Below are 12,990 nucleotides of genomic sequence, written 5' to 3' on the forward strand. Positions count from 1 at the left end.
CTATCCCCTCCTGGTGCCTTTACAGCTCCTATTTGTGCATGGAGTCCCCACCTGACCCTTGGAGAAGACAGTGGTAAGATTGTATCTTACCCATCTTTATAAACGTGGCTCACATCCAAACCCATCCAGTACTGGTTGATCTCAGAAAATTACTTTCATGTCTTTCCTGCTACTCACTTCTGGAGGGATGGGCTTGAGCCTTGCTAGGCCTGGGTTCAAACCTCAGCCCTGTACCTCACTAGCTGTGTGATCTCTGGGAAAGTTAGCCCACTCTAGTGGTAGGTACGGCTGGTGTCCCACCCATCCCTGTGGAGCCTTATCTTTTTAGTTGACTCCAGCCCTCCTTCCACTAGCCAGCTCTGCATCTCTTCACCCAAGGACCGTTTCTGGCAAGAGTCAGATCTTACAGTCAAGGAAGAGAGAAGGGGGCCGGGCATGGTGGCTCACACCTGTAATCCCAGCACTTTGGGAGGCCGAGGCGGGAGGATCCCCTGAGGTCAGGAGTTCGAGACCAGCCTGGCCAACATGGTGAAACCCTATTTCTACTAAAAATACAAAATTAGCCAGGTGTGGTGGCACATGCCTGTAGTCTCAGCTACTCAGGAGGCTGAGGCAGGAGAATCGCTTGAACCCAGGAGGTGGAGGTTGCAGTGAGCTGAGATTGTGCCACTGCACTGCAGCCTGGGCAACAGAGCAAGACTCTGTCTCACAAAAAAAGAAAAAAAGAAAAGAAAGGAAAAGAAAAAAAAAGGAAGAGAGAATGTGCTGGAAGATGCATCCTCACAGCTCATGACTATCAGGAGTTGGTGAATAATATGAGCTCCATCACCCCTCGGGTGGGATAACCACGAGATGTGTGTTCCACACTGGTTCCCAGAGTTCCCCAGCAGGATTCAGCTCCAGTTGCCTCCCAGGGTAACTCTCATGACAATGTACCTTTTATTGGCATCAGTCCCTTCCCCTGGCTTGGTTCCCCTACTGGTGCTTCCTGGGGTTACTACCCAAATAATCCACTTGCACTCAAATCCTTGTCTCAGGGTCTGCTTCTGGGGAAACCCAAACTAAAGCACTCCTCTTAGCCTCAGTTTCATTATCTGTAAAATGGGTATAATGGCCGAGTTGACCTCACAGGATGACTGCAAGATGGTATCTGCAAAGCACAGAGCCTGGAATTACTAAGCATTCTCCAAAAGGAACCACTACAGTTATTTTCAGTTGTGCTTATTTTAAACTTTTTAATCTTTTTTTTTTTCTTTTTTTTTTTGTCAGAGTCTCACTCTGTCACCTGGGCTGGAGTGCAGTGGCGTGATCTGGGCTCACTGCAACTTCCACCTCCCAGGTTCAAGTGATTCTCCCACCTCAGCCTCCCGAGTAGCTGGGATTACAGGTTCGCGCCACTGTGCCTGGCTAATTTTTGTATTTTTTGTACAGACGGGGTCTTGCCATGTTGCCCAGGCTGGTCTTGAGCTCCTGGGTTCGAGGAATTCCCCTGCTATGGCCTCCTAAAATGAGGTGGCATGAGCCACCTCGCCCAGGCTAACTTTCTGAAGAGAGGACTGAATCTTTTGACAGAGCACTCATGACTATGCCCCACCCAGCTTGCTCTGGAGAGCCAGCACCTTCTCTTGGGACCACCCCCCACTGTCTGGTAATTCCCATCCACACACTTGCCCTGGACACGCCCTTGTTGATGACCAAGAAAAATCCAGAACATGGCCGTCCCTTGGCATCAAAAATTTTCCCCTTGGGCTGGTTTTGAGCTGCATCCTCCCAGCAAGGGTGGGAAGCTCATTCCTGAGCACCTATCAGGGCAGCTGGGGATCAGAGGGGGTGCCGGCTGAACACCCACTGCCAGGAGACCCTGGTTTTATTTCCTACCAGTCCTTGCCAGGCTGGTAGTCTGCCTGGTCTTGGCAGGACACTGCAGTGCTTCCTGGCCACCACAGTCCCCACTCCCTGTGACAGGGGCCTCTGTGGCAAGGGGAGGTTGGGACTTGGCAGAAGGCCTGATAAGTTCTAGTAACTCCGATTTTCAGGTCCAACTGGCGACTTGATGCATTTTACCTAGTCTGAGGCGAACGAATCCATTCGCCATCTGAGCCTTGTACTTACACGTCTGGACTCTTCCTGGGAGGCAGACAAGTTCCGCAACCACAGCAGGGGAGAGACCATCAAAAGTGCACAGTGGCTGGCGGACATGAGTCTAGCTAAGCCAAATAAGACTTGTGTGCTCAACATAGCACAGGGCACCCAGACTGCCTGGGTCCAGATTCCCACTCTGCTAGTTACTCACTGTGTCCCCTGGGGGAGGGCACTCAATGTCTTTGTACTGCAGTTACCTCATCTATAAAATGGGCAAGGTGGCAACATCTACCTCCTAGGGCTGCTGTGAGGTTAAATGGGCAGATTCACATGAAGAACTTGCAAGACTGCCTGGAGCAAAGCAAGTACTCAGTGAATGCTTGCTGCTATAGAGGCATTAACACGCACGGAAAATGTGCGGACAGACGTAACGCATGCAATGTGACTTCGGAGGCAGACTGGTGGTTACGGGGCTGCAGGAGGGGAGGAGGAGGAGGGAGCGTGGGGCTTTGTTTTGAATGATGAGATGTTTTGGAACTAAATAGATGAGGTGGTGGTTGTACCACATTGTGTCTGTACTAAATGTCACTGAACTGTATACTTTTAAATGGCTAATTTTATGTTATATGAATTTCATCTCAATTAAAAAAAGAAAAAACTTCTGGGGAGTGAGTTTGGTTAGAGTAGGTGGAAAAGATCTTTACTTTTTACATTTCTGTCCAGCTTGGGTTTTTGTTAAATGATGAACATATATGTGTATCACTTTGGCAATTAAACAAATTCAAGTTGTTTTTAAAAGGAAGCATCGTATAGGAGAAAATGTGTGTGGGAGGTGAAAGGAACATATGATGAGCTCTGACTCATATTTCATCATCTATCACCTGCTTATATGTTGTCTATCTATCTGTCTGTACGTCCATACGTTTATCCATCTATCTGTGCATCTGTCTGTCCGTCCATCTGTCCATCCATCCATCCATTCATCCATCATCTGTCTTCCCATACAATATGAACAAGAGCCTCGGGGGCGGTGTGAATGCCCCTATTTCAAAGCAACAAAAGTGAGGCTTAGAAAATTTAAGCCGCATGCCCAACTCACAGAGCCTGACCTCCAAAACATCTTTTGACTCCATCACACAGCCCCTTATTTGCATATGTAAAACAGTGAGCATAAAGCCACTTTTTTACCCTAGTTCTGATTGATGCTCTCTAGACCCTGGATGCCTGGCTGAGCTCTCAAAGTCAGAGCAGGCCAGCATGGTCCTCCTGACTGCATCAGTCCTGCCTCTCAGGTGCCCAAATGCCCAGAGAGCCTGCAAGCCACCCACTCCCTGCTCTCCAGCCATGCACACCTGCTCCCCAAAGCAGAAACCAGGCCCCTCACCAGCCCCCCATGTCTGTGTTCTGGGAAAAAATTGTGGTCAAAAAGCTGACAAATGTAGGAAAGGGAAATAAACAGGTAGCCATCTGTGTGGTAGCTGTTTCCATGTGGGAGCCAAGGCAGGTGTGGAGCACGCCTGAGTTCCTCACAGGTGTGTGTGCCTACCAGTGGGAGACAGCCCCACTCACCCCGGCCACCACCCGGTGCAGGATCCTGGCCACCTCTGCCTGGCCCAGACTCAGCTGCAGCCACACCGGGCATGTTTTGATGAGCTTCTCCAGGATGCTGATGCCCCGGCGGTGAGGAAGGCAGTTCTTCGGGGTGGCTGGCAGACAAAGCCCCATGCCATCTTCCTCTTCCTCTTCCTCTCCTTTGCCAACAACTGGAACGGGACTGAAAAACAGAATCAAATGATCAGCCATCCTGCAGCTAACCCAGAGAGGGTTTACAACACCTGGGGATTCCATTCAGCCATGCTTACTTATTCAGCATTAGGAAGTCTGTGGCCCTCTGGGGAATTAAAAAAAAAAAAATCAACAAACTACGGTCTTCACCTTAGGGCACTTATATAGGAAACACACCTCAGCCCACCTGACTCAGGATGTGAGTCTCCAAGATGTTGTTCCTCTTTTTCTGGAATCAGAACCAGCCTGTGTGTGTTGGGATGGGATAGGCAAATTGGTCTTGGGGAGAGTCTGGGATCTCTTTTTTTTTTTTTTTTTTTTTTTGAGGCGGAGTCTCACTCTGTCGCCCAGGCTGGAGTGCAGTGGCACGATCTCGGCTCACTGCAAGCTCCGCCTCCCGGGTTCACGCCATTCTCCTGCCTCAGCCTCCGGAGTAGCTGGGACTACAGGCGCCCGCCACCTCGTCCGGCTAGTTTTTTGTATTTTTTAGTAGAGACGGGGTTTCACTGTGTTAGCCAGGATGGTCTACGATCTCCTGACCTCGCGATCTGCCCGTCTCAGCCTCCCAAAGTGCTGGGATTGCAGGTTTGAGCCACCGCGCCCGGCCAAGTCTGGGATCTCTTAAACCAGACAGAACTGTCAACAGTAGGCAATGCCCATTTCCCAGCGAAGCCCTCAGTTTGATTTTGCTGTTTCTTGGGTCTGTGAGAGGCAGGACTTCAGTCTGTGAGGAAATGGCGAGACACAGCTAGAGTACAAGTATACATCTAACAGAAGCACAGTGCAACAGAAGTAGCTAATCGCAACCCAGGGTGGGTTGAGGAAAATGGGCGGCATTTGAGCAGAGCCTTGAAGAGGATTTTTAAAAACTTTTAAAGAGTAACACACACAGTGAAATGCACACATCCGGAGTGTACAGCTAGCCACATTTTTACATATGTCTACACCTGTGTAACTACCACCCAGATCAAGATAGCGAGATCTGCGCTGCCGTAGCCACTAGCCAGAAGTGATTACTGAGCTCTTAAAAGTGGCTTGTCTGAATTGACAAGTGCTGTAAGCACAAGATATACACAGGATTTCAAAGACAAAAAGAATGTAAAATAGCTCATTAATATTTTTATTGTTTACATGTCAAGATAATTTTTTTTTAAGACAGATTCTTGCTCTGTTGCCCAGGCTAGAATGCAGTGGCATGATCTCAGCTTACTACAGCCTCTGCCTCCTGGGGTCAAGTGATTCTCCTGCTTCAACCTCCCAAGTAGCTGGAATTACAGGTGTGCACCACCACGCCCAGCTAAGTTTTGTATTTTTTTTAGTAGAGACGGGGTTTCACCATGTTGGCCAGACTGGTCTTGAACTCCTGACCTCAAGTGATCCACCCACCTTGGTCTCCCAATGTGCTGGGATTACAGGTATGAACCATCACACCCAGCAAGATATTTTAAATGTGTCAGGTTAAATAAAACATTATTAAAATTACCTTGCCTGTTTTAATATGGCTGCTAGAACATTTAGAATGACATATGTGGCTTGCATTAGATTTCCATTGGATGGTGCTGATATAGGACAGTTCTAGAAAGTTCCTTCTTACCCCTTCCCAGTCAACAGTACCTGAGGATGTGTCAACACAGCACAGTGGGGGAAGGAGGATCACAGACCCAAGAAACAGCAAAATCAAACTGAGGGCTTTGCTGGGAAATGGGCTCTGCCTACTGTTTACGGTTCTGTCTGGTTTAAGAGATCCCAGACCCGCCCCAAGACCCTCATGTTTGCCTTCCGCATCCCAACACACACAGGCTGGTTTTGATTTCAGAAAGGGAGGAACAACATCTCGGAGCCTCACATCCTGAGTCGGGTGGGCCGGAAGATCTGTCTACTTTCTACCTGAGGCACCAGGTCTCTCAAGGTACCTGCAGGGGTGAAAACCTTAATCAGACAGACGAGGGTACTCAGAAAGCCACGAAGCTGTGGGTGGTGCCTTCCATCTTGCCCTGTGTCTCTGTGATGCTGCCCAGGGGTACCAGGGATCAAGGTTGGCATTGGTTCCAGAAGCATCCAGGGCATGTGCTGTAAGGAGACTCTCGGAGGAGGCGGGGGATGAGGCCAGGGTATGCCCTGTAAAAGGGCACAGGAAAGTGGAACTACCCCTGTGGGCGGGGCTCTGGGGGCCCTGGGGGTTCTCAGGGTGGTGGAGGGGTTAGGCAGCGCTGGATTAAACAGGCGCAGCAGTGTTGTGAATTTTCAGCAGTGGGTTTTCGAGAGAACTGACTGGGACTGCCTGTCATGAGGAGGGGTGTGTGAAGGTCAGTGTGAAGTTATCTGCACCTGGGGAGAAAATTCCCTCCCACATCCTCCGGGGAGCCCTGACCCTCATGAATGTTGTGTGTGCTCCTGGCTGCCTGTGGATTTCTCCTCTTAGTCCACAGCCTGCAGCCTACATAGAAGAAGGAGCCAGGTCACCAGGAAGAACGTGAGTGTCCCGGAGAATGGCAGGAATCCTGGGGCTGGTGGGGGCGGGGTAGGACGGCTCTGTGGAAGTCCACAGGCTGTGGAATTGGGGCCGAACAGTCTCACTTGGAGCTCAAGGCCAGGGCGGCCTGGCTGATACTGATGTAACCACTTCCCAGGCCCTGACTGTGGTCCCAGCATCTCGTGTGGGAAAAGTTAAAATGATGGAGGTCTGAATTTCCCAGAAAAGAAAGGAAACCCCCTGGGCTGCAGGCTTCTCCAACCCCACTTGGAAACACAAAGATATGTTCTGGCACCAAAAGACGCTATAATCATCCTTAAACATCCCTGCTTGGGCCCCAGCCTCCCCCAGGCCAATTAGGACTTTCAATAGCATGGAGTCAGGGCAATTGGCTTCATTTCTTCTTTGCCACGAACTATGGCTTAGCACTTGGCCAAGTCCTTTCCTTCTCAAAGTCTGTTTCCTCATCTGTGCAATGGGGACTGGGAGAAGGAAGCTTCCTCTATTTGCTGGGTGGCCCTAGGTGTGACCTGGGCTCATCCCTATTTTTTTTTTTTACCTGCAGAACCAAAGCTGCGATCAGAGAGGTTCTGGGAGTAAGGAGAGGGTGGGCCTCTCATTCACTCGGGCCGTGCTTAGTTTCTGTGGACCTGCCAATGTCAAATGCTGTTGCAGGCACAGGTTAGAGCAGTGAACAAAAGAGTTGAAAAACAACCTGAAACCTTCATGGTATTTACATTCTAGGGGAGGAGATGGGCAATAAACAAGGCAAATGGGTGACTAGAGGATGTCAGATGGTAATACTGCCAAAGAAGAAGAGGAAAGGGTCCTGGGGACGGGGGACAGTTCCAAACTGGGTGGCCAGGGAAGACACCCAGAAAATGTGACTGTGGAATAAATGCCTGGCTGCAGGTATCTGGGGAAGTGATTTCTAGGTAGGAGGAAAAGCAAATTCCCAAGCCTCCAGTTCCTGCTCCCGGAGCAAATGCAAGGAGGGGCAGTGAGAGAAAGGTGAGAGTGGGAGGAGGTGAGGGCAGAGGGGGCAGGGGGTCCCATGAGCATCTGGAGCCACAGGGAGCATTGGCTCTAAATCCACATGTATAAGCACTCCCCAGGGCTGGGGGAAGGGGCCGGACTTCCAGCTAGCTACATGCCTAGCCCAGCGCTCAGGTTTCCTTGGCAAGAATAAATGCGCCCGTGGAGATCTGGGGGGACCTGGGTGGTCTCAAGGCCCAGGAGGGTCTGCAGGAATCCACAGTGATAAACCTGCTTCCCAGCCCAGCAGTCCCACCTGCATCCTGAAGCACGAGGCTGCTGCTCTCAGGGTGACCAAGTGGAAACTCTGCCCCAGGCTCCAACATCACGAGGACTGTACATTTCACTGTCTTGTGATCATATCTCTTCCTGCTCTAAAACTTGCAATGGATTCTACCGTCTAAAGAATCCAGTCCAGTCCTCTCATGTTTAAGGCATTCCCTTTCTGAGCCTCTGCCTCTCAACCCCAGACACCCCCTACAAAGGGCTCCTCTCCATCACCCAACAGAATGTGCACTTCTCCATCTGGAGCCCTCACTCATGCTGCTCTGTCCACCTGCACCTCCTTCAGGGTCTATTTCTTCCTCCCAAGATTATTTCCAACTGGTAGGCAAAAGTATTAGACCAGACACAGAAAGCAATGATCATAAAAGAAAAAATAGATAAGTTAGACTGCATCACAATTTAAAACTTCTGCCCCTCAGGCTGGGGGAAAAATATTAGCAAAACATATATCCAAAAGAGAGCAAGCAAATCAATTTTCAAAATGGGCAAGAGATTTGAACAGATACTTCAAAGACGAAGACATACAAATGGACAACAAGCAGGTGAAAAAAGAGCTCAAAGTCATTAGTCATTAGGGAAATGCAAATTAAAACCACAATGCAATACCACGGCACAACCACTAGAATGGCTAAAATTAAAATGACTGACAACATCACATAGTGGTGAGAATGGGAAGTAATCAGAATGCTAGTGTACTCTTGGGGAGAACGTACATTGGTACAAGCACTTTAGACAAAGATATGGCATTTTTTAATAAACCTAAACATATACCTACCCTGTAGTCCAGCGATTCCACTCCTGGGTATACACCAGAGGGAAATGAAAGTATATGTCCAGAAAGACTTGCACACAAATGTCAAAGCAGCTCTCCTCCTAATACCTCAATACCACCTGGTTCCAGTGGCCATCAGCGGCAGAATGGATAAAGAAACTGTGGCATGTCCACACAACGGGCCAGTAGTCAGCAATGAAAAGGGATTATCCATACGCACAACCACATGAATGAATCTCAGAAGCATTATGCTGAGTCAAAGAAGCCAAATGCAAAAAAGTACATATGGCATGAATCCATTTATATGAAGTTCAAACAGTATAGTTAGATGTGTGCATTCACTTTTACCACATGCAAATTTTACACCAAAAGAATAAAAGATAATCCTAACTAAATACTAAACTCTAGTTAACTCTAGTTAGTCATGCTAACATTCAGGGGGTGGTCTGCAGCTTTCTATGAAATACATTAAAAAATAAGGTACATTCATGGATGGGTAAAGATATGTAACAAAACAGAGAAAAACACTGAGGGTTACTGGTGGGTGTATGGGTGTTTACTGCAAAGTTCTTTCAAGGCTTCTGTATCTTCTAAATTTTTAATAGTGAACTACTAGGAAAGCAGTTCTTCGCATCCTTTAAGTCTGCTTCAGATGAAGCCTGCCAGCTCTATTAGAAGCCTTGGGTTTGAATGTAGGCTGTGTGACCTCTGGCCAGTTATTAATACTGTACCTCTCTGGGCTTCAGTTTAATCACCTGTGAAAACATAATAAGCTGGGTGCTGTGGCTCACACCTGTAATCCAAACATTTTGGGATTAAGGCTAAGGCAGGAAGGTTGTCTGAGCCCAGGAGTTTGAGACCAGCCTGGGAAATATAGTGAGACCACATCTCTACAAAAAATTTTTTGAAAAATTAGCCAGGCATGATGGCATGTGCCCCATGCAGTCCCAGATACTCAGAAGGCTAAGGTAGGAGGACTGCTTGAGCCTGGAGGTGGAGGCTGCATTGAGCTGAGATCGCCTCACTGCATTCCAGCCTGGGTAACAGAATAAGACCCTGTCTCAAAATGAATGAATGAATAAATAAATAAATAAATAAAATTAAACAAAAATAAAAATAAGTAAAAACAACGTAATTGTCTTTATTTAAGAGGGTTACTGGGAAAATTTCATGAGTTGTCAACTAGGTAGCACAGTGCCTGACACACTATTCAGTAAATGTTACAGTTTTCCCAACCCTCCAACCCCCAAGTTATAAATGCTTCTTCCTCTTCCTGCTACAGTTCTCTCACTTTAAAGCCTTGATTTTGGGACTAAGCACATTTGATTGATGTGACTGCGGCCCACATCTGTGTGTTGCTTGTCTTGTGCCGAACATCTGTCCCCAGGGTAACCCACAATTTCAAGTCCTTGGGAACCACACGGCTTGGCACAGACAGAGAAACAAACCACTGGAAGGATCCCTTTCCCACCCTGTGCAAAGACAACAAGGCCTAGGATCATCCCAGGCACCTCCAGGCCCCTCGGAGCACTGAGGGCTGAAGGTGCCAGCCTGTGGGCTCAGACTAAACACCAGCGAGGACAAAGGCCCCTAAGCCTCAGCTTTCCAGGAATTGCCCAACCCTTGTGATGCTCTCCTTCCCCTCTGGGTGGTCCAGTGTGGCTGGAACAGAGGGCTCTCGCAGAGACCTGCTCAGGGCCCCCAGGAGGGTAGGCAGATGCAAGGATCTCCGGGTGGAGAGGAATCTGTAAAAGGTCAAAGGCTGCAGCCCCTTGGCTTCGAGCAATGTCTAGAAGTTAGAGAAGAAACAGTGGGAGTTAGGGAAGTATGGACCTTGAACTGGGTCCCAGAAGTAACAGGGCTCTTAAGGGACAAAGTGACATGGCATCTTCTCTGTCCAGGCCTAAGAAGGGTGGCAGAGCCAGGCAGCTGCCACAGGTCACTGGAGTTCCTGGGTGTCCATTTCCGATTGGAAAATGTCCGTGCCAAGGACGGCACTTGGGGCAGGATGGCAAAGATGGAAGTGCCCAGAGTGGGTGACACGCAGGCTTTGTTTTACAGCCATGATGACTCTTATCAACTGGCCTGGCCACAGCAGCTCCAACTGCCAGGAACTGTCGCTAAGCCCACCCAACATTGGATCAGCCATCTGTTGGCAGAGCCGGCTACTTCGACACCCACGCTCTCCCTCTTACCAGTTGACTCCAGCTCCGCTAAGGACCCTGCAAAGGCACAACCGGGGACCCTGAATAATGAAAGGCGTTGTTAGAGCCTTGGAAGCTTTGCAGCAGCTCCACCAGAAAGAGAAATTGCTCCACAATGGGTTGTTCTCCCACTCATGGAGAATAGAGCAGTGAGCTCAGAGCAGCAGGCCCACAGGCTTCTGATCCTACGGCTGCCGCCGGACACCCACCCAGACCGCCCTGCCAGACGCAGTGCCAGCAGACACTCAGGAAAACCCAGCTCCTGGGCTGCAGGACTCAACCTCTCAGCTTCTATGGGGATCTTCTCACCAGTTCCCTAAAGGAGGGCGGGAATTGCCTTGAGTGTGCCCAGCTCCTGGGCATGGTGCCTGTGTCTACATTCAGGCCTATTCAGCCAGGCAGGTAGAAGAGGGAAGCTCCACTCCAGGGTGGAGAGCTGGCCCAAGGGGCTGACCAAGTGTGGGGACAGAGCGATGAGTATGGCAGCTTGGGGTGTATGGCCCTGGCTAGATGCTGCCTATTAGGGGTAGGGGAAAGGCGCAGAAGTTTCCCAGCTCCACAGGGTGCCGGCTTCGGGCTGCCTATGTCAGCCCCAGGAAGCAGCTCAGAGAGTTCCAGTGCAGCCTCACGGTGGGAACCGAGGCCTTCCTGTATAGACTTGGCCAGGACATGCCAGGGAGTGGGAGGGGGGAGTGTGTGACGGAAAGGGAGGACCGGAAAAGGCCGTTACTACCCCACCTACCATCCTGACCCAAGGCAGGGTGGCCTCCCAGCTTCAACAAGACAAAGGAGGCTATAGGAATGGAGAGGCCTGGTCCCTGGGCTTAGAGGGCTCTCGGGTCAGTAGAAGCCAGTGTGGCTCTGGTGATAAATGTTACAGGATGGCCAGGTCCCTCTGGACAAAGCACCATGAGAACATAGAGGGAGTGCAGGGGCCGGCGTGGGAGGGAGCCCTGGTGATGCCAGCCAGGGCAGCAACTTGCCTGTATCATGTATCCATAGTCCACGCCATACCGTGCCCACTGCGGACCCCCAAATCCTGTTAATTCAGTCATCCTCACACCTGCCTGATTCAACCTCAGAGGTTGAACTGTGTCCCATGAGAAGATATGTCCAAATCCTAACCCCAGTACTTGTACATGTGACCTTATTTGGGAAAATGATCTTTGCAGATATAATTTAGGCTACTGAGATGAGATCCTCCTAAATTTAGAGTGAGACTCCAATGAGAGGTGTCCCTGTAAGAAGGAAAGACAGAGAGACACAGATGAGATCTGTGTGAAGGCAGAGGCAGAGACTGGAGTTATGACGCCTCAAGCCAAGGAGTGCCAGAGGTAGACAGCCACTACCAGGAGCTGGGGGAGAGGCATGGGATGGATCCTCCCTTAGAGCCTCCAGATGGAACCTGCCCAGCTGAAACCTTGGTTTTGGATTTCTGGCCTTGAGAACCACAAGAAAATAAATTTCTGCTGCTTTAAGCTGCAAAGTTAGTGGTAACTTGCTACTGCAGCCCTAGGAACCGAATATACCTACCCTACCCCTAGTGGTCTCATGTAAAGACGAAGACACAGAGGCACAGAGAGGTTAAATAATTCACCAAAGGTCACACGCCAGTAAGTGACAGAACTGCGATTCAAACCCTGGCACTCTGGCTCCAGAGTCTATGCTTCTCACCACTTTACTCTTCCAGCTCTTGAAAGTTTTAAAAAAAATTTCATGTGTACATATCCTGGCAAAGAAAGGGTGTTCAATCATGTTCATTATTCTACTTGGGAATACAAACACACACAGTGACATAGAAATATACATAGAAACAATTTCCAGAAGGCTATGTAAGATGTCATTAGACTTATTTCAGAGAAGTTAAGGGGGTTTGCTTCAAATTTTTATAATAATTATGCATTGTTAACATGATTTAAAATAATCTTAAATAGGCCAGGCGCAGTGACTCACGCCTGTAATCCCAGCACTTTGGGAGGCCGAGGCGGGTGCATCACCTGAGGCCAGGAGTTTGAGACCCGCCTGGCCAACGTGGTGAAACCCTGCCTCTACTAAAAATAAAAAAAATATAACTGGGTATGGCTGCACATGCCTGTAATCCCAGCTACTTAGAAGGCTGAGGCAGTAGAAACACTTGAACCGGGAAGGCAGAGGTTGCAGTGAGCTAAGATCATGCCACTGAACTCCAGCCTGGGTGACACAGCGAGACTCTCTCTCAAAAAAGAAAAAAATCATCTTAAATAGGCCAGGCACAGTGATTCACGCCTGTAATCCCAGCACTTTGGGAGGCTGAGGTGGGAGGACTGCTAGAGTCGAGGAGTTTGAGACCAGCTTGGGCAATGTGGTGAGACACT

General features: G+C 49.3%; 1 protein-coding gene across 1 annotated transcript in view; it reads right to left on the minus strand.

Annotated features, from left to right (window-relative positions):
• RIN3 (Ras and Rab interactor 3) overlaps positions 1-12,990 on the minus strand; it is a 184,307-nt gene that overhangs the window by 138,631 nt on the left and 32,686 nt on the right. Inside the window, exon 2 of the mRNA XM_011949388.1 lies at positions 3,652-3,856. Coding sequence (XP_011804778.1) covers positions 3,652-3,856 — 205 coding nt within the window. The remainder of the gene's footprint in view (positions 1-3,651; positions 3,857-12,990) is intronic.

This window comes from Colobus angolensis, unplaced genomic scaffold, assembly GCF_000951035.1.
Source record: "Colobus angolensis palliatus isolate OR3802 unplaced genomic scaffold, Cang.pa_1.0 Scaffold3, whole genome shotgun sequence".
Taxonomy (NCBI): domain Eukaryota; kingdom Metazoa; phylum Chordata; class Mammalia; order Primates; family Cercopithecidae; genus Colobus; species Colobus angolensis.